Source organism: Protopterus annectens, chromosome 4.part0 (genome assembly GCF_019279795.1).
Source record: "Protopterus annectens isolate FY-2018-M chromosome 4.part0, PAN1.0, whole genome shotgun sequence".
NCBI lineage: Eukaryota > Metazoa > Chordata > Ceratodontiformes > Protopteridae > Protopterus > Protopterus annectens.
The window spans coordinates 1,085,302,498-1,085,329,171 of NC_056733.1; the positions used below are offsets into that span (position 1 = coordinate 1,085,302,498).

The 26,674-nt window shown below is 43.7% G+C and overlaps 1 protein-coding gene across 1 annotated transcript in view; it reads left to right on the plus strand.

Moving 5' to 3' along the window:
* Positions 1–2,330: 2,330 nt before the first annotated feature.
* DND1 (DND microRNA-mediated repression inhibitor 1) overlaps positions 2,331–26,674 on the plus strand; it is a 224,108-nt gene continuing 199,764 nt past the window's right edge. Inside the window, exon 1 of the mRNA XM_044069845.1 lies at positions 2,331–2,387. Within this exon, the coding sequence (XP_043925780.1) occupies positions 2,331–2,387 (57 nt within the window). The remainder of the gene's footprint in view (positions 2,388–26,674) is intronic.

Here is a 26,674-nt window from a genome sequence, read left to right on the forward strand (position 1 = left end):
GTTGACAGACGAGATCACAGGAGTCCCCATGGACTGTGATGTTTGAAGATGACATTGTGATCTGTAGTGAGAGTAGGGAACAGGTGGAGGAGACCCTGGAGAGATGGAGATGTCCTCTAGAGAGAAGAGGACTGAAGGTCAGCAGGACTAAGACAGAATATATGTGTGTGAATGAGAGGGAGGATAGAGGAATGGTGAGGATGCAAGGAGTAGAGGTGGCGAAGCTGGATGAGTTTAAATACTTGGAATCAATAGTTCAGAGTAATGGTGAGTGTGGAAGAGAGGTGAAGAAGAGAGTACAGGCAGGATGGAGTGGGTGGAGAAGAGTGTCAGGAGTGATTTGTGACAGACGAGTACCAGTAAGAGTGAAAGGGAAGGTCTGCAAGAGGGTAGTGAGACCAGCTGTGTTATATGAGTTGGAGACAGTGGCATTGACAAAAAGGCAGGAGTTAGAACTGGATGTGGCAGAGCTAAAGATGTTAAAGATTTGCACGGGGTGTGATGAGAGTGGACAGGATTAGGAATAAGTATATTAGAGGGTCAGTCCAGGTTGGAAGGTTTGGAGACAAAGCCAGAGAGGCAAGATTATGTTGGTTTGGACATGTGCTGAGGAGGGATGCTGAGTATATTGGGGGAAAAAGATGCTAAGGATGAAGCTACCAGGTAACAGGAAAAGAGGAAGGCCTAATATAAGGTTTATGGATGTGGTGAAAGGTGACAGAGCAAGATGCAGTGAACAGGAAGAAATGGAAACAGATGATCTGCTGTGGTGACCCCTAACTGGAACAGCCAAAAGAAGATGATGTCTCCCCATAATTTTTGGATTTGTCCAGATTTCTTGCGCTAAGAGATTGAGAAGTATGCCTCCTTTGGCATCCCTGCCTACCGCCCACATGACTGTGCATCCTACTTCCCCCAACTAGCTCCCCTTAGAGAAGGCAATACTCGGAAGAGTCTGGAAGCTCTATCCCTTTATTCAGTGTCTTGTAGACCTTTGAGGGGAGATCTCTGTCTCTGTTACTGCTCCTTCAGAGACCCGATTGTCCTGGACTTACTGTTTATTCACAAGTTCAATATCTCCAGCACTAGAATCAAGGAGCTAAATGTTCACCTGACGATAAATAAGGCATGGTGGATGGACAGGTTTATAACATGATGCCTCCCAAACCTCTGGAATAAACTTGCCATTTTATGGTAAGTTGTTGTTCTTCTTTCGGCTTTTCCTGGTTAGGAGTCGCCACATCGGAACTCTGGTCCACTAATGATTGACAGTGGATTTTTACGGTGCTGAGGTGCCAGCTCAATGCCTAACCTTCAATGAAGGCATGCCCATTCACACATGTCTTTCAAATGCCACTCGACCACGGGGAGAATATGCAGATTCCACACAGAATGTGCTCCAGCCAAGAATCGAAGAGGAGAACCTCTTGCTGTGAGGCGACAACTCTACCACTGCACCACCGCTGCTTTGTTTTATGTTAAGTAGTACGGTAAATATCTGCGGTTCTATTCATTATCTTCCTTTAAACATAAACTAGATGACTGTACCAGTACACAAACTTACTCCCAAGTTTGACCCATATGCCCCTCTTGAAGAAAGGAGGTGTGCAGACTGAGGTAAGGTACTGGTACAGCGAAAATGGTAATGAGATTTGGTAGCCTTGGAATCTCTGTGAATCTGTAAAAATCTGAAATTCCTTTGGAAAGGAAAACAAGAAATTTTGTTTCAACTAGTAATGTGATCACCATTATGAGCCAGTGGTTCCCTCACACTGGCCTAGTTTAATGTAAGCAGACCCTGTTAGAATGGGAAGCTTGATCAGCTGCTCCCGTAGGAAAATGAAGAGCCTCTGGAATTTTCTGGAGTACAGACTGCCAATTGCACTCATGACCTAGTATGATTCAGAGATGACCTATCACCTGTCTCTGACCTACTTCTGCTACTCTTCCACACCTCTCCTTTCCCCCCAACTTGCTCTAGCGCAGAGGTCCCCCTCCCCAGAAAATGCCGTCTACATGCAGTCATCTCCACTTGTGTGAGAATAGGGTATGTACTAAGCTAGCTTCATTCTTTTTGAACATGTGATACCAAATTATTTCACTACAAATGCGATTTCCCCTTTCGTTCTGTATATACCCATGTTTTTCAGAGAGGTCACCTTCTTGTCATGAATTGTATCAAATATTCAGATTTACTTTGAATTCAGGCCTTACCATGATTCTAACAGACATACAGCTCTGATACTTGAGAAAAAGGATTTTGTCTTCCACTATGAAGTATTTTCATGGTTTGGCAGTAACATTTGACAATGCCCCGTTAGGAAATAGCGATGTTAAATCATTTTACCTTCCTTTCAAATGACAAGTTCCTGCAGTATTCTGTACTGGTATGAAGGGGTCAATGCACCCACATAGGCATTATGTACCAGTTCTTGAGATAGTGGGAATGGGTGGCAGTATTCACCTGAATGTGCTTCACCACTGTAAGAGGTGGTGACCCTTTCCACTGGAGCTCTGGAGGTTTGTAATCCCCAATGATTGCATCTTGAGCTGTTTGACAAAAAATGATGTCCTCACAGTTCAGACAAATGTTCACATCTCTGGAGCCATAAGGGTTACCAAAAAAATAATTGCGACAAACTGTTCAGTACAAACAAATCTTTACAGTGATAGTGTTCATTATATTTCATAAATTATAACAAACACAGGAAATATTATTTTTTTAAAAAAACTAGTAACCACACGTACTGTCAGCAGCATTTTGTTGTTGATCTGTAAGCTTTCACATGAGGCAGTGCAGCTCTGTGTTAGATGGTTGTAATATTTAGAAAAAAAATAAGAAAATGATGGCTTTATAAATAGTGTATGAATAACAGTTATTATCTCCTTTGCACTATTAGACAGACATGGAATCAGTGCATCATAAGCTTTATGGTGAAGTAGTTTTGTAATTGTTAGTGTAAGTTTGAACAGGCTATGTTAGATGCTGACAGAGGTGTGTGCATGGCGTAACTACAGAAACACTTGGAGGAGTGACTAGGTAGTAGTGAGTTTTCTCCATGAGAGAGAGGTTTCTGCCACGACTGCAGTACCACATATAAGATTGAGTGAGTAATCTGGGTTGCTGGAGGGCTAGCAGGGGAAGGGAATGCTGAAATGCTGTTAGTGGTGGTGGTAACTCTTTCCATCCAGAGGATGGGGAATGGCAGGAGAAAGGGTCTTAACTAGTAGCCCTTGTACTGATAGGCATGAGTAACAAGTAGTGCACTTGCTGTTAAGGATAACTGTATGAAGCACAGCTTTTCCAGTATTGTATTAGAAAAGTACTTTGCAGGCTGGCCTTTGCAGAAGTGGGTGTAGCCTTGGTGATTGACAGGTGAAATGGGCATGTTGTGGTATGGAAATGATATGTTATTGACAGCCATGCAGATTTCAGTGTGACATCATGCTAGGGTTACCACCTGTCCCAGTGTCCCACTTTGCGAGGGACAGTCCCTCTTTGGGCAGTTGTGTCCTGTATAAAAACTGAAAAAATGGCAAATGTCCTGAGATTTTAGAACAAAATTATTTCGTATAGTTTATGTAATAGTTGCATAAAACAGTTGTTCTGTATCTGAAACACTTAAATGTTATAAGAAACAGAATAAGCAACTAAAATGCTACAAGAATAAGCTTTTATTTAGGTAAAAATGTGAAGTTCTGTCCTGTGTACTGACAGTGGGTATGTTTCGCCTTGTAAAATCTGACGTTTGTACCAAAAATGTCCCACTTTTGATGTCAGAGTTGTTGCTTTTTAAGGCCTGTGTAATCTGCAAGACTACAGAGTGAAACAAGCCTGCAGGCTTGTCTCCCCCTCCCTTAGCCAGCCTCTGTCTCTTCCAATACTGCAAAGGAAATTTAAAAGAATGTAAATAAGCAGGGAGAGGCCAGGCATACACCTTTTTTGGGGGAAAATTAGTTTTATTATTTTTATTTACCATCAGCATGTTTAACCTTTTTTTTTTTTTTTTTTACTAGGTTATTTTATTTTCTAAATGTCAGGTGTCCATAAGTAAGAATAACAATTCTCCCTCTACCAATCTATTTTTTAAGTTGTACTTTAGAAGAAATTGGTTAAGGAGCCCGATGATTTTTGTTGTTGCCGACTGCATGATGTGTTGAGTTTTCTCATGCTCTGTTAAACACATTTAGTGTGCCAAATAGCATCCATATTTGGAACAGTTGTCAGTAACCCCTGTAATGGGGCTACTTGTATCCACATAATCATAAACATTGCTTTATTAATGCCATCTGCTAAAAAAGGGTTTCTCCTGATAGTGTACTGCTTAAGAGCTCTCTGGATTCTGTTTTGGCCGCACTTAGTTGAGAATTTTACATTTCCTGCCATCAGCACAATGAAATATGCGGATTCCTTCAGTCAGGAACACACTTGTCAAGTGAGGTATTATCAGATTGAATTACAGGCACCGAAGCAGTACATCAAGACTGCTTCTGACTGACAGTACAAAGAATTTGATCAGTTTTTGTCTTAATTTTCACTGTTCTGTTGTCTTCATTTGTACCCTAGTGAGTTCTGTAGAGATAGGATGATCATTTCTACCATAGTTTGGTGAGTCTAATCCCAATGCTCTGTCTGTTCTTGAAGAACATTCCTGGAAGGGGAGTACAGCTGTTTCAAGTAGAGTTCTCCTCACTAAGAGAACCATCATGAGATACAAGCAGTCCAGGCATTTTGCTATTCTTCTGTAATGTAAGGCAGGTCTACCTTTTATACTTTATGTTGAATCATTAACTATGGTACCTTTGACTATACTGTACTAATAATGCGACAAATCTACCAAAAGATGGGCACTTTCCCAGTGTCCTTTTGCATTTTGCCTTTTGCCTCCACAGTCATTTCAGGCAGTTAAATGAGAATAAAAAATCAATTGTGTTGATAGTTGTCTGTTCTATGTGGTGAAGACATTAATGACTCACCATGGCATGGCTAACCAATCTGTTTCCAGTTTGGGAAACGGTGTTTTCAGAAGGCTTTTAGTTGTAGTGTTTATGATTCTAATCGTGCAGTGCTTCATGCGTAGGACATTAATAGATTAGTACGAAACATGCACTCAAAATTTGATAATAATTATGCATGTAATAGCTTAGGAGTGAGTTCTACCATTCAAGTACTCCAGCCAGTAGGTGTGTTTCTTACCCTAGTGTTCATTTTTCCTACACCTTATGTTTGTCCTACTGAGTTATTTCTCACTGTGAATCTAAAGCTAAAATACTCCCACTTTCTTAAATGTATACCCACTTTCTTAAGTTCTTAGACAAGTTTGATTCATTGATAAAGGATAAAATCAAATGGAGAACTATTACACCTAAGTTAATATACAAAAATTGTGAACAGATGGATTTTCTCTGGTAAAATTATTTCAGACATTACAACTGACCAAATGATTTTCTGTATGTCATACATAAACTTTTACATTGTGAGGATAGAAGCTTTATAATACTGCTTTGCTGTAAAATGAAGGGAACATTGTGTGCTTGAGTGAAGCAGTTAAAACATATATATATATATATATATATATATATGTATGTATATATATATATATATATATATATATATATATATGTATATATGTGTATATATATATATATATATATATATATATATATATACATGTATGTCTCCATAGTTTGGACTTCGTCTATTCTCTGTTCCACGACAACTGCAGTTGTGCAAATGAAAACATGAGAAAGTGCAGAGTTATCTGAGAAGTATGCTGATCACCAGTCTCTGAATGATAATTGCTTTTTTCCTACCAATCAAGGTTGTTCACTATGACTGGAATGAATATTCTAGAACCTGTTTTTTTCTGTTTCCTTTAGTTCTGCTATGTTAGCGTTAGTCTAAGCTTGTTATTAGTATGGTTTACATGTACTGCTATCTGTTCAGAAAATTTGCTTTCAATGTCTTAGTGATTTTATACTAATAATATGTGGTACTATAAGCACGCACTTCTTAGCAGTTTGTGTCTGGGCATTAACATATATTATACAATTGTCTCCCTATTAATATTCTAAAGCATGCACTCTGATTGGCCAGCTCAACCAGCATGACCGTTGTAAATCCCACAATATATCGAGGGAAAAAGGTCCGGTCGCCCGGACATTTTTTCTGTTGGTATAAACTGCCCCAAAACCTTTTTTATTTTCACAATTAAAAAAAAAAGAGAAATGGAAACTTGCTTTTCTCCGTTGCTTCCTTTTCAAAGCATTGATGTACTGGGTATGTGTGGGAACGCAAGTCCCATGCACATGTGCAGTACATCAAAACGCAGAAGCAGTATACCACAACTGGCGGAAGAAAAGCAATCTGCCGTTATACAAAGACATTATGTAAGAAAAGCAAGTATTTTTTTCTTAAGTAATGTCATTGTATAATAGCAATAACAGACTCTGTGGTTGTGGTATATTGAAGATTTACCCACTGTTGCCTTTGTTTAATCACTCTGGCTTCGCCCCAGTGATTAATCCACACCAACCATGGGTAAATCTTCAATGTACCACACCACGTCGTCGGTTATTGCTTAAATAGTTTGTTACTTGGAAAGGACTGAAACATTTGTCAACACAGCCCATATTTTTGCAGAATATCCAGGTATTTGACTCTTATTTTTGGTCTCTTCTGTATAAAGTTTGTGGTGTTCTGGCAAATCACTGAGGAATGAAGTTACTAAATAATGACAGAGTGACAGGCAGAGCTGGATCATGGCCAAATGTGGCTGGCCGTAGTCAAGAGAATGGACCAGCACCCTCTGCAGCCATTCCAGTGTCCCGTTACTTGTCATTCTCCCTCCAAAGAAGGCAGAAATATGGATTTAATGTAAAACTTTATGCTTTGTTGACTAGGTTAGTCCTAGTAGGCTAGTAATCTTTTCAGGGGACCCTTGGTGGTATTTATACAAATAGGGAAAATTTGGGTAGGGCATTGAGGAACTTGTTCCCACTCTTTTTTGATAGCTCAGGTGAGTGTAAAAGATGTCACAGCAGCTACCATTGACACATACAGAAGTAGACTTGGTTTAAAATCTCATCCAAAGTGCAACACACTCAGGAGTGAAATACTACCCCTCCCACCTTAAATTACACTGGGATATCAGCAATCCATCTCCATGGCATGGCAGTAGAACCCAAAGCATTCTGCACCAAAGGCAAGTATGCTATGTGCTATGCTGCTAACACTGCTTTGAAATTTTATAACATAAACACTGATGGGCATTTACTAAACCAAACTAGCGCACACTGAAAACAGCGGCTTGGCATGAGCAACAGTAAACTTCTCCTCCTTTTAAAGTCTCACTCCTTGAGAATGTACCAAAATTCACATTCCTTGAGAATGCACTGAAACTCCTGTTATTGAAAATACACTGAAATTTGCATTCCTTGAAAATGCACCCTTTTAGTTTTTAAGGTTTTTTCCAGTAAGCAGTGAAACAAAATGAAATGGTAACAGTCAAAATTAACCTATTTCAGCAATTTGTCAATCAAGCAGTCTGGTAGCTGGTGTGGAGGATTACTGTTCTTGTCTTCTGTAGATAAAGTACAGAGTTTGAGCCTGACCAAGCTATTTAACTTGCCGTTCCTAACTGGAGCATTACACACACACCTTTGAGTACTGTATCTCATCCCTCAAATGGAAAGCAACAATGTTCTCTAAGCATTTGGCAGCAGTTCAAGCCAACTTTCAAAAGGAAAGCAGCAAAGTTCACCAGTTCAATCCAATGTACATTCCAAAAGAATGGAATGCCTGTGGTAGGAATTGTCTAGCTTAGATGAAGTGCCTAAGAGGGATTCTGCCTAATGGTCATGGTTACAGTGAATATACCTATCATACTTAATCACCCTGTGTTATGTATGAAAAAGACCAAATGAGATTGTGCATCTTTCTAGTTCTAGATGTCTTAACGTTTGCCCTTGTTTTTTTTTCACTCAAATGATTTTTATTTTTTTTAAGAGAAAAACAAATATATTGGTTAAGATTTTTATAAATAGTCTAAACATTGTATTATAAATAACTTAAGTTGTTGTTGTTGTCTTTCGGCTTTTTCCCGGTTAGGGGTCGCCACAGCGGTCCACTAATGATTGGCATAGATTTTCACGAACGCCGAGGTGCCAGCTCAATGTCCAACCTTCAACGAAGGCATGCCCATTTACGCATGTCTTTCGAACACCCACCCAACCACGGGGAGGACATGCAGACTCCACACAGATGGCACTCCCCGCACTCCAGCCGAGAATCGAACAGGAGAACCTCTTGCTGTGAGGCAACAACGCTACCGCTGCACCACCATGGATATTACAATATTTAAATTTGGCCTGAAAAAAAAAAACTATGAAAAAAAATCTGATTCAGTTAAATGTAAACAATAAACAAATGTTGGCCCAAGAAAAAGAAAAAAAAATAATAATCAGGAAGAGATTTAAGATCATTTGCAAAGTATCGATGAGAGATAAAATCTCCTCCCAAGGATTATTACGCCATGGTTTACAAGTTCTTTAATTTTAATCTCCCAAAAGTGCCGTTTCCTTCAGCAGAGTTAAAGTCTTCAATAGATGGAATAGAGTTGGACTTCCACTTTCTGATAATGCATTTCCCACTTTCTGATAATGCATTTCTTAGCAACTGCTAGCATTGTCCATGATAAGTACAAATTACTTTTCTTCATCTCTAGTTCTTCATTTACATTTAACAGAATTAGAGCTTTGGATAGTACAAACAAATATGTAAATATAGCTTGTAAGAAGTTATCCATATCCCCCAGAATTTAACAGCAACAGAATCATAAAGTATATATCCAGTCCATTTTACATGTCTGTAGGGATCTCCCAACAAGTGTTATTACTAGAAGAACTAGGCTTGGCTAACTTATTAGGTGCAAAAAAGGCTATATGAAGAAATTTCCATGTATATAGTATCCAAAATCGTGTGTTGGGTGTTAATTTGACAGATAATAAAATATTAGATTTACTTTCCAAGGACAGACATGAATGCCCTTTAGTGATAAAATGGCAGTAATTTTGTCAGGGTTTTGTTTTATAGGTTATTAAAATTCTGAATATCTACAACTTTTTGATTGTTCATACAGTGGTGCAAACAAATTACATTTTTAGATTCCCAAGAAGTAAAACCTTTATGTAAACTACTGAAAAAAACGCCGCAAGACCACTTCGGAGACTGCGTTTTTTTATTTAAATGCTAAAATAAAAACACATTTTTCATCCAACCTGATTGTAGGACTTCTTCAGAATTACAATTGCGGGACGAAAAACGTGTTTTTATTTTAGCGTTTAAATAAAACCGGCAGTCTCTGAAGTTGTCTTGCGGCGTTTTTTCAGTAGTTTGGTGTAAGCTGTGTCTTCTTTTGGAGTAAAACCTTTATGTACCTTGTTGAATATTTTTTTTGTAATACTGAAAGGTATTAATAACGCAAACCAAAGTTTGATATTTATATTAACATTTAAGAATTTTCTAAAACGATTGAAGATAAAATTGATAAAGTTTAGTAGGTTTTTATTAAATTGTATTGTAGACTAATACATAAGAAATTCCACAACTTGTTCAATTGATCAGACAATGAAAAGTTTTTTACTAAAGGGTTTTCATTTGAAAAGCTTGCCCTTATTGATGTTGGCTGTTGCTGCGTATTTCTGTACTTTTTTTAGGTTCATAGGTAGGTACTAGGCTATCTGCCCGAGGGCATTTTTAAGCCTAGCCAGAATATGTCTGCTTTCGCCGCCCCAGTGATTAATTAACTTGGCCTCTGTTAAGCAGAGCCAATGAAGTGATTCCAGGGGTGTATTTTCTGTTACCCATCCACTCTTCAAGGCTTCTCTTGAAGAGTGTTAGTGAGGGGCTCTGCCTAATGTAGTTAGGAATTTTGTTCCAAAGCATGGGGAGTCTCTGACAGGAATCTATCCCTCCAGCATGTTCTATTTATTGTTGTGGCAAGATTTAGCTAACTAGAGCGCGTGGCTCTCAGTGATTTGGATTTCTTTAGGTGGAGCATGTCCATCAATTCTGAATTGGACATGGCTTTGTAAGTCAGGCAGAGATCACCTCTGAGTAAGCGATATGCCACTGAGTACATCCGGAGCTTTTTCAGTCGGGCTGCATAGGACATATGTTTGAGGCCAATAATCCTCTTGGTGAGTTGCTTTTGTGGTCTTTCCAGCTGTTGGAAGTGTCTTGTGAGGTACATCCCAAATGGGGCATTGTACTCTATGATGGGTCTGATGAGTGACGAGTAGAGGGGCCATTCTGCTTTGTTCAAAACCCAATTTGTTTATGCAGTAATTGTTTTACTTGAAAGTTTCAGTGTGTTGCAGAGTAACATGGTATCCATCTGAAGCTATTGAGTTTGGGAAGAACTAGGATTTAATGGTTGCATAATGCCTTTTGCTGTAGCAGTGCATACTGTTTTCTGTGGAGTGCCCCAGAATTGTTCTGCTGTGCAGTCTAGTGATTAAAGTATAGCTCCCCTTCGCAGGAAAATAATCAAATGGAACCATGCTCCGTGACTGTCAAAACAAAGTAAACAATTAGTGGAGAGCCATGACAAAAAACATGGAAAATGGCTAAAAGCAGTCATCAGCTACAAAGCTTTATAAATATCTGAGTAATCAAGACAAAACAAGTACTTCAAGAAAAAAAAATATTATACTCAACTTCAAAACAACTATAAAAATAACCCCAAAATATTCTGGCCATCAGTTAATTCATTACTTATTCCAGGATAAAAAGACCCCCCCCACACACACCATGTTCTGACTTATCTAATTTCAAACGGCAACAATAATTAATGTTTTATTGAATGTATAGCCAACCTAATTAACAGTCAGTCCTCGTCCTCCTCTTTCTCTCTTAACCGCCCAAATAATAATCTAATCTGTATATACTACTAATCATTCATCTATGTCTTCCCCCATAAATAAGACCACCCAATCATCATCCATAAATTGCCTAACTTTCCCACTTCAACCTGGGACCACCATCCTTGTTAAAAAACTTCAGTGAAGATATGTGAATGCCGCAAGCCTAGCTAGATTTGTAAATATTAATGTAAGCCACAGGCTTGTTCTCTGAAATGGAAGAAAATTGTATTAAATGCTGAACGTCAAAAATGTAATGAGTGCATTCTGCTGGAAGAAAGCTGATAAGTCAAGCCTTGTATGACTGTTTGATCTCAAACTCGGAGCCGTGATGTCTGAACCAGCAGATTCTTTTTCTTGTTGTGAAACCAGTTAGTTGCTAGATTTTCCATATATAATATCTTTAATTACTGTGGTTTCCTGACCAGGTGCAGGCTTACTAAGAAATGTTAATGTAGAGTTTCTGTTAGCCTGGGAAACCAAGAGAATTGTTAAGAATGATGTAATCTAAAATGAGTCAGCAGGATGGATTATCAATTTAAAGGACTTTCTCAGAGACAGAGAGAGCATTTTGGATTTTGTCTAAAGCTGACAACAACTCACCAGTACTCTGCTTTGCTCTATATGTAAGTTTATTTAGAACTGTGATTGCTCTTAGATATAGATAGAAAATATTAAGTTTAGTCTAGCTGTTTTCTGAATTGATTTCAGAACTATTCTACTGTATTATTTTAACATTTTCCTGTGATGTCTGAACTCTTGACTAGCCCTGTGTAGTAAGAAGTATTGTCTTGTGTTTTTATTATTTATTATTAAATATTTTTAAACCTTTCAACTGTGGCTGTTTCGTGTAGAGGTAATTTAAGCTCTAGAATACATTGCACGTATATAGTGATACTGTCCAAGCCACTCCAATATGTTTAGCCCTGGGTCACACTTACTATTTGGATAATAATATTGCACAGTAATAATTGGACACCCTTTGGTAAGGGCCTTATTAGTAGCTGATATTAGTGGTTGGTGGCAGCTGGTACTACCTTATAGACTGGCAGGAAGGCATAGCGCAAGAACCTGCCAGGAGTGTCTGTATGCTTGTATATAACTTGTATCTTAAAGTGTGTGTGTGTGTGTGTGTGTGTGTGTGTGTGTGTGTGCGTGTGTGTGTGTGTGTGCACGTGTGTGTGTGTGTGTGTGTGTGTGTGTGTGTGTGTGTGTGTGTGTGTGTGTGTGTGTGTGTGTGTATGTGTGTGTGTGTGTGTCAGCTACTTGGGCAGGGACATGAAGCACTGTTTGAACAAAGAGGGTTCAGGAGGTTTTAGCTTGACCACTAGGCTGAGACCTGTACCCTATAGCTGTGCCAGTGGGGAGTCTTATTGGGGATCTGGAGAGAAAGGGAGAAACCAGCCCCAGACTGACTGTGATCTCTGTGTGCCCTTAAGGGAAATTGTACTTTACTGAGTGTATTTGTTATCCTTCCCAATGTGAACGCCCCTCATTAGTGTTAAGTGGTGAGGATTGAGGCTCCTTGATTACTGGGCCAGCGCACAGGCGTCACAACTTCCACAGAAGCTAAAACCTTACTCCCATCTCACCAGACAGTCTCCCCTCAGACTATCTTAAACTTGCTGCACAGCCCGTAGCATATCCTATCAGCTTTCTCATCAACAGATCCATTACAGAATCTTAAGTTCCAAAATTGTGGGAAAAGTCTTTATCAGTCCTCTTTATAAAGGAGGTAACTCCCAGCGATGTATCTAACTACTGCTCTATTGCCATCCTCTCCCTCCCTTTCCAGGATGTTAAGAAAACTGTGTCTATAGGGAACTACACATATCTCATTCAAAACCAATATCTTAATTCTAATTCAACATGGTTTTTGGCTGGCTCATAGTAATACAACTGCAGTACTTTCCTTTATGGAAACTGTTAATATGAGAGACTCTGGCAAACTTGTCTTGCTACTGTTGTTCATCATGTTACCATGCTGCAGCCATCACACTTGGGTTATCCTGTCGTCAGGCAGTCCCGCAGTTGGCCTGAATTCCAAATTCTTGGTCCGGCGTCGGTTGCTGTCGCTTCTTCCCTGACGTCAGTGTGCCAGGGGTATACAAGAGGCATCCGACACCATTTTCTTCAGTCTTTCTTGCCGTGCGGTGCCCGAAGCAGAAGCAGTTCGCAAGTGCCGGTTGGCCGACACCTGAGATTGTCGAATCGAATTTTAGTCCGAAGTCTTTAAAGCTAAGTACCCCGTTGGGGTACCTTTTCTTGCCTCAGTCCGATGTCAGAAAAAGTTAACAATTGCATTTCTTGTGGGAAGCAAATACCTCATAAGGACTTTCATTCTTATTGTATACCTTGCCTAGGCCCAGACCACAATGTCACTGGTTGTCGGTTTTGTGCTAGGTTCAATAAACGAGCTATAAAGTGATGCTTTGGTTTCGCACGACACTACTTCGGTAGGAAATTTAATTACAGCAACCGACTACCCGCATGCATAAAAAACACAAAGATAAAGACAGGCAGCCTAGATCCAAGCCAGACTCCGAGGCCTCGGTTGGGCTGGTCTCCAGTTCTCCGGTTTTCAGTGAGGTGCCTACGCAGCCCCTGGCGACTGCAGAATTGGAACCCCAGACCGCTTCGGATTCTCAAGCAGAAAGTTCTAGGCCGACGCAGCCATTTTCTTTAGGCCCTACCGACAACATTGCAGAAGGAGAAGCCGGTGCTGTGGAAACACCTTCGGTTACAGAAGGTGTCTTGAGACCGACTACTCTCACCATAAAATCTTATGCTAAGCTTAAGACTCCTCTAAAACCAAAAAAGACTGCACATCAGTCTCCAGTTCAAGGCCCCATGCCTAAGAAACAGATGCTTAAAACAGCTGAAGATTTGATTTCAAAACCAAAAAAGACTGCACATCAGTCTCCAGTTCAAGGCCCCATGCCTAAGAAACAGATGCTTAAAATAGCTGAAGATTTAATTTCATTAATCAGGGGTTCCCAACCCCCCCCTCCAGACAAAAGGCCTAGACAAGAGGAGGATTATGCCTCCTCTAATCAAGTGTCTTATTTCCTCAGGCTCCTCTGAGGAACAGGATTACTCCTTTCCCCCTTATGAAGACTCTGATGCTGAAGATTCCATTCCCTTAGCTTCTCCCCCTGAAGACTATTCATTTGGGGAAACCTTACATACCATGAGAGAACATTTCCACTGGTAAGGTCAGGACTACTCTGACTGAAAGAAAAGGCTCCAAGAGTTTCTTTTACTCCCCCAGCACAGACCACTTGCTATCCCTCCAGTTTTAGACATTGTGGATGATGTTTACTTAGAATCTAGTCTCAATCCAGATTCTCTGCCTCCTGCTCCAGCCAAACCAAATAGATATTATAGAGTGCCTTACTCACACAAATTCCTTTACAAAAGCCCTGTTGCTGACCCAGAGACAATCTCCCAGAGAGTAAGGAGCACAAACCTTCGGGTTTTAAGAAGTGAATGAAATGCTCCCAAAAGATGTCTTTAACGGATGGCCACAGTAGCTGTGTCTACTGTTTGGGGGCCATCCACCTGCAGGAATCATGCTTGTTCTGCCATGCTTTCTCTCCTAGGGTGTTACAGGAGAGAAAGAACAAGCTTATACTCAAGGGTGTACTAAAACCATCTTTTGAGGAAGTTCTATCCAGTTATTTGGCTTCCTCCAAGTCTGGCAATAAGTCTTCAAAAAGGCCTTCTCCGGCGCTGGCTGGTGTCTCGGAGCCACCTTCTAAACAGTTAAAATATGTCTCCTCGACTCCACTGCCTTCGGAGCCGAAGGAGAGCACTATTGTGGTGTCTTAAGTCGGTTCCAAGTGTTTCGGAGCCAATCTCAGATCCGATTGAATTAGCAATTGAATCTGCTTCTCGGAGCCAGTCTGGATTCCCTACTGGTTTCCGTGTTACTAAAGTCTCCAGTGCCCTCTAGATCAAGATCCCCTACTATGTCTTCCAGATCTTCCAGGAGCCTTTCGGAAGAAGATGTAGAGAGGGTAGTGTTGAGATTCCTGAAGTCGTATGCCTTACCAAAATTATTGTTGGCTCCGACCCAGTCGGCTCCGAAGCCACTCGATCCAGCTTTGTCCTTGTCTGCTATTCCTCCTTCGAGCCATGTTGGCCCTTCGGAGCCGGAGTGCTTGGTGCCACCAGAGGTACTATCGGTTCCAGCTCCCTTTGTCACTGCTTTGGAGCCGGGTTTGGCTCTGACACGCTCTGTGCCATCCGTCATGTCCAGGGGCTGAAGATCTCCTGTCGGCACCGACAGGGAGGGTTGAAATCAATCTTCTTTGGTTTGGAGCCTTCCTCTCGGTGTGTCAGCCAGGGTGAGTTTGGACCCTGCATCTATCTTGGAGCCGAAGGCTCTGGCTCCGACGTCAACCTTTGTCTCTTTGGAGCGGGGAAGGTCTTCGGAGCCAGAGAGGTTGGCGTTTGAGATGATGAGGAGCGTGCTGTCTCATTCTCCAGCCCCTACCAGTGGTACCAGCACTCTTCCTCCGAGAGCACCCACTTCGGTCTCAGCCCCTACTCTGTCCAGAGACAGCAGAGACCCTCAGCCTCAGGAGCCATTGGCTGGTGGCCACCACTCTTCAGAGGCCTCCCAGGAATGCTCTTTCAAGGACCCACCCCGGAAGAGGGTATGTAAGAGGAAGCATGTTGACTCCCATGATGAATCCTTGACATCGGACACTGACCTCGAGGAGTTGGAAGGGTCCCCCAAGTCTTCCTCTGATGATATCTCCTTCATGGACATCTTGGAGATTCTTAAGCAGAGGTGTGACTGGCTCACTGTCAACCCTTCTGATGAGGAGTCAGTGTACCTGAAGGTTTTCGGGTCTCAACCTTCTGCCTCTTGGGTGTCTCCACCTTTTGACGAACTAATGGATCTAGTTAGTCAAAAGGTGTGGGATACTCCTGATGCCATGGAGCCAGTCCCCAGGAGACCCAATAAGTTTCTGTCTGCCCAACCTGGTAAAGAGTTTTTGTCTAAGGGCGTTCCTGTAGATGCCATGGTGATGGCGGCAGCCACAAAGAAGGAGCTGGCGGAGACTTCTTCCTCTGTTCATCCACCAAATAAGGATTCTCGACAGATGGACAGATTTGGGAAGCGTATCTTTAGTTCATCGGCATTTACCCTTCGATCATTGAACTATCTCACTCACTTCACGAGATTACAGAGGGATCTCCTCAAGGAGTTAGGAGATTCTATACAAGGTGCATGTACTGAGGGAGTCCCTGACAAGATCTCTGCTCAGTTGTCCACCTTAAATTCTATAGTTAACTCCTCCATGTGGCTTATTTCCTATGCGGCTGATGGAGCGAGTAGAGCAGCGGGTTCAGGAGATGCCCAGAGGTGTCACTCCTGGATGTGCTTGTGCAATTTTGTGGAACCGTTCATGTCTACTTTCACCAATGCCCTATTTGATGGTTCCTCATTGTTTGGTTCCAAGGTGAAGGACACACTCACTCAGTGTGAGCAAGAAGGAAGGGCGCTTTCTGCCGTGAGAGTACGTTTTACTATTCCCTCTTGACCATACCCCAAAGGTCAAAGGGACAGTAAAATGTGGTTCAAAAAGTCTCAGAGGGTCTTTCCGGACACACAGGGTGAATCCTCCTTCAGAGGCAGAGGAGGAGGAGGAAATGGGAGACGCCGCCCTAGAGGCAGGGGCAGTCTGCAATACCAGCAAGGCCGTGATTCCTTTTGCGGACAGCCTTATGTATCTCCTGATGTGAGGCCCGACTGTGTTTCTCTGGGGCCGGTCGGGGGTCGCATTTCTTTGTATTCAGAAGCCTGGCTAAATATCACTCTAGACAAGTGGGTACAAAAAGTTGTTACCAGAGGCTATATCATACCCTTTTCCCTTGTTTGTTCCCAAGAAGATCCCAGATGTACCACCCAATCACAGGGAACAGGCAACTGTGGAGATCCAACAAGTTGCTTTTAAAAAGAGTCATCCAGTCTATCCCAGCAGACCTGATAGGATCCGGAACTTACTCCAGGTTCTTTTTAGTACCAAAACGAACCGGAGATTGGAGGCCAATATTGGACCTCAGCAGGTTAAACGAATCCGTGAAGGACAAGTTTTGGATGGTAACTCTGCAGTCTATACTCCCGTTGTTAGGAAAAGACTATTGGATGTGCTCTCTAGATCTCCCAAGATGCCTACTACCATATAAAAATGGACAAGACATCCAGGAGCCATCTACGCGTACGGCTGGGAGCCAGTCATTACCAGTTTCGTGCCCTGCCCTTCGGTCTCACCACAGCCCCCAGGGTGTTCACCAAATGCATGGCAGTAGTGACAGTTCACCTGAGACGTCAAGGATTCCGGGTGTTTCTGTATTTGGACAACTGGCTCCTGACCGCCCCCACCAGGCTTCTACTCCTCCAAAACAGAGACGCCACTGTTCAACTTTGTGCTCAGTTAGGGAACTCCACAGGCGCAGAGGTAGACACTGAACATGACAGCTCGTCTCCCCGCCGACAGGGCACAAAACTTAATCTTTCAAATTCAACGTCTTCTTCCATTGCGGAAGGTCAAAGCGAAGTGGGTTCTTCAGCTCCGCGGGACTATGGCTTTCACCATTCTATTAGTACCATTAGCCAGGTTGCACATGAGAATTCTCCATTGGCTTCTGTCTTCCCAATGATCCTTCCAGTATCTCCCTCTGAGTCTTCCTATCCTGCTGACGGAATCATGCAAGAATAGAGCTCCCAACCAGTTGATCATGTGAGCTCCCTTTGTTCCTGCCCAACTCGTTGCCACTATGACCACAGATGCCTCCCAGATCAGGTGGGGGGGCATTATCTTGGCAGGACTGTCCAAGGCACATGGCAAGAACACGAGGCTCACCTGCATGTCAGTATTCTGGAGTATTCTGGAGATGAGGGCGGTGCTCCTCGCGTTGAAAGCACTTCAAGACCTTCTTCCTCTCGGGACTATTGCGATACAATCAGACAGCATGTCGGTAGTTTGGTATATCAACAAACAGGAAACCAAGAAAATGAAAACCAAACAAGAACACAAAAATGAGCTGGATTCAACACCCAATACAGAAGCTTTAATCCAAATATCTTGAGCAACACGCTTTCATTTTTGTGTTCTTGTTTGATATCAACAAACAGGGTGTTACCAGATCTTACCCACTCTGTCGAGAGGCCATGTGAGTTTGGGAATGGGCGATTTCTTCCCAGCGCTTTCTGGTTGCAACTCACATTCCAGGGACGACCAACGTGATAGCCGACAAGCTCAGCCGGGCGATCCTACTGCCTCACGAGTGAAACAGGAAACAACCGAACAGATTTTCCGCAAATGGGGACAGCCTTGCTGTGACTTCTTTGCCAGCCCAGTCAATACCAAATGCAGCAGATATTTTTCCCTCATTCCCCATCCGGGGGAGGCACCCAGAAATGCTCTGGCTCACGATTGGCCCATGGGACTTCTTTTCCACCATTTTCTCTCATTTCCAGAGTGATTCAGAAAGCCAGTCGGCTGGGAAGCAAGTTGATCCTCATTGCTCCTTACTGGCCTCGTCAGGTCTGGTTCCCTTTTCTCGAGCCTCTTCTCCTGGATGATCCTTGGATGCTGGACCCAGCTCTAGATCTGTTGACTCACATGTCAGGTTCGCTACATCCCTCAATCCACACCCTCAGGTTGACAGCGTGGCTGCTCCAGTTCCATCCGTAGTCAGGCTTCATGATGTATCATCCTCAGTATCACATATTCCTGTGTCCTTCCATAAACCTTCAACTAGGAGGCTGTATGGCAGTAAATGGAAAAGATTTTCTACTTGGGAACAGAAAATTAATGTAGATCCCTACACTGCTTCTATCCCTGTGATTTTGGAATTTCTGTCTGAGCTTTTTCAACAAGTAGCTGCCGCCGCCACTATCAAGAGTCCAATTAGTGGCGATTTCTCATTTTCACTTAGGGTTTACAGATAACAATTTAATATCTCATAAGCTATGCAAGACCTTTTTGAAAGGGATCACTCTTTTGAGACCACCACTGCAAGAACCTGTGGCTTCTTGGGATTTAAAATTTGTGTTGTCCAAACTGACTTCTCCCCTGTTTGAACCTTCACACTCATCTTCATTGAAATTTTTGTCTTGGAAGACTTTGGGCAGGATTCACGAAGGCTTGCACGGAGTGTAAGAGACGTGCAACACTCCATGCAAGCCTCGCAATCCAGGAACAGCCCTAAGCTCCGTGTAAGAGACCAGCTAAAACGTCTCTTACACGGACTGGGCGTGGACATGCTAAATACCTCACTTGCATCCGAAAGGTATGCAAATGAGGTATATTAACGATCCACGAAGCAGAAACCAGTCCGTGTAGGAGACGTTTTAGCTGCAGAAATGTACTCAGTTGACAACTGAGTACATTTCTGCAAATTACACAACGGAGCCATGTCAGCTCCAAAAAAAGGTTGCATATGACTCCGGCAGCATGCCAATGGCCAAATATGTGGCCATTGGCAATACAACCCGATGCCAAAATAATAAAATTATAATTTTTTTTTGTTTAAACGGGCTGCGCTGTATAAAAACATAAAAAAGAAGGTTATAAACCCACAAATGTGGGTTTCATGCAATACATGGAATGACAATGCAGGGACCAGCAGACCAAAAACAACATGGCCACCGTGTAGTGGTTGCTAAGGGGGGAAGCCAAGTCTAAGACATGTAACTAAGCATTAGTAGGCAGTCTCATGTAAATGAGGGTTCGGATACTGAATCTCACAGTCACATAGCAAATGAGCACAGTCTGAGTAGTGTAAGAGATACATAAGGGGGAGGAATAGAGTAGGAGATAGGTGACATCACAGGGGGGAATGGTAGAAAGAAATGCAGTTCATTGGAGGCCAGTATAACATGACAGATGACAGGCACAGATCATGGAAAGAGATGTGCCACTAGATAAGTCATGGAAAGTCAAGAAATGGAAGGTGTACACTGTTGCCTACACCAAAGTTTCTTGCTGGGCATGCATACGCACGTGTGCGAGCCATGAAGCGCGAGTAGGATAGTGTGTTCGCGTGTAAGGCAGTCTGAGGATGTGGGAGCGTGTTGGGAGATGTTTAACACTGTTTGCGTGGGTGTGCGCGCGTGTAGGGCAGGCTGAGTATGTTGGAGGCTGTTGGCAGACGTGTAACAGTGTTTGCGCAGGTGTACACGTGTTTTAACCCGAATAAGTAGATTCTGAACCGTGTAAGCACGTGTGCACGCGTGTAAGCCACTGTGAGCATGTTTCTGATGGTATGCACGTTGCTCCCCCCAGAGGAAACAGAGAGGAAAAAGGAAGCAACAGAATTAATAGGAAGCTAGCAGGGATAACTGCTGAAGCTAGCAGGTGAAACCAATTAGCAGGCAATTACACAGGCAGAATAGTAGCCCAGCCCAGCACTTAAAAACTCTGCAAACAGTAGTGCAGGATGTTTCCCTTATGAGACACTGCAAGACACGAGTAAGCTAATAGAAGTGAATACTGAAAAAGCTGAACTCAGAGCAGAAATGTTAGGGGCTGCCATAGCTGTCATAATGAGACATAGGCGACTTGCTGAGGGTGGTGACAATGCAGATGGTGCCAGACAGCCCACAGTGAGGAGACTGAGAAGAGTGTACAGGCCCAGGGTCACCTACCATGGGTTACATGAGCTGGAGATAGTAGAGCGTTATAGAGTGGACAGAGAGCTCCTGCAGCAAATTGTTGAGCTGTGCAGGCCACGCCTCACACACAGAACCAACAGAGGGGAACCCATCCCAGTGGAAACCAAGGTATGTGTTGGCCTAAGAATACTAGCAACAGGTACCTTCCAGAGACCAACTGGCGATATGATGGGGATATCACAGGCATCAGCCTCCAGGGTACTGCACCAGTTCCTGGATGCCATGTCAGCACATGTCGGTGATCATGTATATTTCCCCAATGCCCGTGAGGTATTGGCCAGCAATATGCGTCTCTTCCATCAAATAGCGGAATACCCTGAGGTACTGGGTGCAATAGACTGCACGCTCATACGCATCAAAGCACCAGCCGGTGAGCGGGGTAGGGCCTACATTAACCGCAAGGGCTTCCCCTCCATCAACTGTCAGGTCGTGTGTGATGCCCAGGGCATAATAATGAATGTGTGTGCTGGCTGCCCTGGGAGTTACCACGATTCCCACATCTGGCATTTGACGCAGCTGTACCAGACATTTGCCAATGGGGACATCCCACACGGACACCTAGTGGGGGATGCAGGTTATGCACTGGAGCCGTGGCTGATGACACCCATCAGAAACGCACACACACCTGAACAGGAATGCCATAATGAGGCACACGCACAAACACGTAATGTAATAGAGCGTGTGTTTGGGCTGCTCACGTCAAGGTTCCGGTGTCTGGACACATCTGGTGGAGCCTTGCAGTACAGACCAACTACATGTACCCAAATTGTCATGGTATGTGCTATGCTACATAATATGATCTTGCGAAAACAGCTGCAGCAGGACCAGCATAGGGCCGGGCCAAACAGCCCCCCACCATTGCCAAGGCCATCACAGGCAGAGCGTGACTCGGAGGAGGAACAACCTGAGCCTGCCCCAGTAGGCAGAAGGAGGCGTGCCCAGTATGCCCTGGCCTTGGCAAAGAGGCAACGCATAGCACATACACTGGCTCAGTAGGAACCCTGGGAATGATACCCCCTCTGACTCACTCAAATAATAACATGGATGCCTAAAATGACATGACCTGCTCACAAACATGTACAGGGAAGTGTAATATGCGCATCCGACAGAGGCAGCACCACCTGAGGCATGAATGCTATGTGTTAAGTAATGTAACACCATGTACTATATGCACACCTGAGCATCCTGACTAACATCCACCCTCATCAAGCATGAAGCCACAAAATGACGATGGTATGATCAAGTGCAATAACTGGCTGAAGTAATGCAGTCAGTCAAAGGGGAGCCAATGTGTTTCAGGCTGGGAAGATATGCGGAGCTTGACATGATGCACCACCTGCTAGGGGTGGCGTGCACCTATCATGCCATGCCCCATGGATACCGGCAAAAGCTGTCAGTACCCACAGCATGCCCTGAATAGCTAAGTTTCAAAACACAAACCCTCCTTCTTGGGTTCTACAAGGGATAGGAACCTAGATGTAATGCTACCCAATGACAGATGTATAAACAGCAAGATGTGTGCAGTGTAAACGCACACAGTATGGAGAATGTAGATACCAGTCCTGTAATAGAGAACTGGGCAAGGCCCACATCAGCACCCTAACACTACCAGGTCATACCTCATACTGTGCTGTACAGCCGCAAAACATGGAACAAGCTACAAAAGGAGGGTGACTAGCAAGAAATGGCAAGGATAACCACACCCCCATGTTGGTACCACAACAAGAAGCAGCATGGAATAGCCATGGTCAAATACCAATGGCTAAAACTGCCTTGCAGTATATAGCCTGCTGCAGACTACTGTCCTAATACCAGGAACAGCACCTGGCCTATGTCGGAATACATGAATATATCAAGCCCCCCAAACCACATTATATTGCTTGACTGAAAATACCCAGACATACACCGGTAGCATTGTACTAGCACCAACACAGTAGGGGAGAATTACCCAGATTCCATAAACCAAAATGCCCAGGAACAATGTACTACTCCCACAAGAGGGGTAAGCATACTGGATGTGATAATCAGCAACATGTGTACTGGATGGCAAGATGAGAAGTGTGCCCCTCACTGGTAAGACCAGACCATAGAGTAATCACACTGGATATACACATCCTGACCCCAGTCCCTGGCCAGAATACCACAGTGAAAAACAAGTGTAAAGTATAGGTTGCAGTCCTCAAAACCGATGTTGAATCCACAAAAGGCCCTGTGCAAGTGCAGAATATGGGACACACCACAGAACATGTTATACAGGCATTCCATGAACACAGCCAGGAATGCTTGGAGTATGCAATCACAAATAACAACAACACACAATGCCATACACGCAGGCATCTGGCATGCTGGCCTCCAGCCATTACCAAACCATGCAAGAGAATGAGGAAGCTACCACATGATAGAGCAAACATAAAAAGGGAAGTAATCACTGACCAATAGTATGGCAACAACATATGTCCACACATACAATCCACGAAGTCCAGCCACAACAAGTAGAATATGTGAATCCAGAGGCAATGTGATGCCAGTACCAAGTACACAGACAACCACAACACCCCCCAATAAATACAAATATATGTGATTGATGCATCCTTGTATCCAAACCAGAGGTTGAGCTCCAACAACTCAGTACTGTCAAAACTAGTCAGGAGGAGAAGGTAACCACATACACCACAAACCCAGTCCCACATACACCTACCACAACTGTAAACCAAACACATAAACACAAATATTCCCGGAGGCCTTAATTACAAACACACCACACCAACAGAAGCCTCCAAAGTAGATCACAAGCAACCACAACCTTCAAACATAGCACATGCAACGAATAGTACGCAAAACTGGTGTGCCAAACAGTCACAGGCCAGAAGGAGAAACAACATGCCTGATACAGTCGTAATAGGTGTCTGTATAGGCAGACACACAGCTGTCCCACTCACCAGACTGAACAAGGGAAAGGGTAGAGTAAGCTGCTTGTAGGCTGCCACAAAATGCCACATAACACAAGTATGCAGGTCACCCCAAAGCAAGCAGAAATATGATGCACTCAATGTCCATGCTGGTGTGAATTACCTGAGATGTACCTCCCTGGTCAACATCAAAAGAGACATGGATGGTCCCTCTGAGTATGTACCCCACGGGGGGATGACACTGGCTGTGTGCAGCATCCAACCCTCACCAAGAATGATGCCACAGTACAAACACAGAACATGTTTAACAGCTGGCACAGTTACAGCTGTCAGTCCAAGAGGGTCTAATGTGTGTCTGCTTGAGATGTCAAGCATGACAAGCCATGCTGCTGTTCCAGGGATGGCTGTCAGCTGTTACCCATGTGCGTCTGGATACTGGATAAGGCCTTTGCCGCCTCCATAGAGCCGTATGTAGGCAAGGCCAAAAAGACTACCCACCACCCTAGAAAACATAAGTGGTAGGAAACATAAGGGTAATGCTGACCAATGCCAGATGTGTAAACTGCAATATGCATGCCCCTGAGGCACTTCCCATTATGGAGAACATTGATGTCTGTCCAGTGACAGAAGCCTGCTGCAAGCCTAGTGATAGCACACCAGCACTACTAGGTTATACCACATATCATGTGTTATGGCCCCAACACCTGCACCAAAACATCAAAGGAGGGGGAGTATCCATATGCAGCACAGACACCCATATTGCCAGGTGACTGACAATGCACAAAGCAGTGGACACCACCCATGTGCACATAACTGTAGTCAAAACTGCTGTACAGTCTGTAGCATGCGACAGACCACACTCTCACACACAAGAACTCCACCCAGACATCCGAAGACACTGGACAGTATGAATGTCCCATCAAATACCAGACAAGGTACACACAAAGTACCACATAGGTGTCAAGCCATTATGTATGCAAGGAGCAGTCAGGGACCTAGGGACACAGGTCGACATTAATCTGTCATGTGACACCCACAATGCCAATGTGGCTATGAAGACTGTTGATACTGGACACCGTATCATGAAAGGATTCACATCAACATCAATAGAGGTCACTGTGCCGCTGTACTGTTCCCTTATCAGACCCATAATGTAGTACAATGACTCATATGGGATGTACCGTACGTGACACCTGCAGCGGTTCGGAAGACCTCATTGTTACCCCACCAACAGGATAAAGGGTGTGAAATATATGTCATATGCTGCCTGGCAGCTGACTGCAGTCACACACTGCTTACACAGAGGCATTGTATGTCTGTTGTACAAGGCCATGTCCAACACAGGAGTAATGGACATGCTACACCACAGGAAAGCAAAGCCATTGGAGCTGTGAGAGTCACAGATGTCAACCTCAACACATAATGAAATAAGATGTGCTGGAGGGACAGATACATAACCCAGAGGCTCCCCACACCCAGAAACAGGATCCCAATCCATGGTAGGCAGAGCCCCTCACTGACACCCCTCAACAGGAATATTGCCAAGTGGATGGATGACCGTACATGTATACTGGGGGTCCCCACTGTGTCACGACCAGACAGAGGCACAGTGAAGAACATCATAAATGGCCATAATTGAACATAGCAAGGGGTGGCGAAAGACACACACACTCTAGCTAGGCTTACTAATGTCCTAGGGTGTCTAGCCTACTATGAACCCATGAACCTATGAAGATACAAAACGTACAGGACACTAAGGATAATCACAAGGCTTATCCAACTGATGGTAGGAACCATGTTGGGCATCCACAGATATGCTCCGAATCACACAGATATTACAAACATACCAAACACACACACATATTGCTAACCTACAACCTGTCAGGTGTAGTGCAAACACCCCCCCCCCCGAGTGCAAAATACCTATCCCAGCAGATGGTCCCCTGACATTGCAGATGCTGAGGTAACAGCCATCATCTGCAAAGCAGAACACACAGCAGCAAAGGTATGTGATGGTGTCCTGTGCTGAGGCCAACATGGACTCCAAGAATAATGGAATGCCAAATCACACTACTGCCCAATGTCAGCCTTACCACAGGATATGTACCCAAAGAGCAGTGTACAACAACAGTGGTCCATCACAATAAAGGTGTTGCCTGAATGGCTACTCCAAACTACCACCCCAGGATCCTGACAAGCTTGTTCTGCACAGCTGTGGAAAGGATCAGTATGTACTGCAGACAGAAGGCTATTGTGGACCTACTGATACTGGACCCTACACACTGTGGCTGTTGTAACTGCAGAACCGGCCCCTAAACATGTCTGACCCATTTGAAGCAGTCATAAAGGTCATTGATGAGGGCAATGTGGTCCACACAGCGTAGCTGGACTGTGCACATGCTTCTAGACAGTACCGTACGAGTTCAGTATGGATATGTTCACCAGCTTAAATATACACCCCTATGTCAGTAGAGGGGTTGCAAACCAGACCAAGGACAGAACTGACATGGTCAGACATGCCGCATCCATGTCAGACTACAAAGCGGATATGAGTGGCATCCCACAAGGCCTGGTCTTGGCCCACCCCACCCCCGTTCTGTATACATGTCCCATAGGTATAGGCCAACATGGAAGGACTGTGACTGAGCATGTATGCAGAGGAGTACAAACAGCCCACCATATCCGACTCCCAGCTGACACAAGCAACCCACAAAAGGGCCACCTACAAACAGACAAATGTAGCCATAGCCATGTCAGCAAGCTAATTGCAGAACTGTGTATAGACAACCACCGTGGATATACAGTAAGTGCCCACAAATTACCACACAGGTGTTAACCCATGAGGTACCTAACATGTAATGTGAGACCTGGGTACAAAAGGTGATAAATATCCTGCACTGGACAAACATATGGCTGTAGTGTTCGCAGAAACATGTACCATATACCCACCCAAACATGAAGGTTGGCAGATGTAGATAAGGGGAACTCACTGTGGCTCTGCAGCCATCCTCCATCAGCGTCACAACTGACTACAGTAGCACCTGTGGGATATACTACAGCAGACACCTCCATCAACTGTAAAGTCCACAACAGTACCCCACCAGGGGTAGCAAAGAGCATGAACAGATGCCATGTGTTGCCTGAGTAA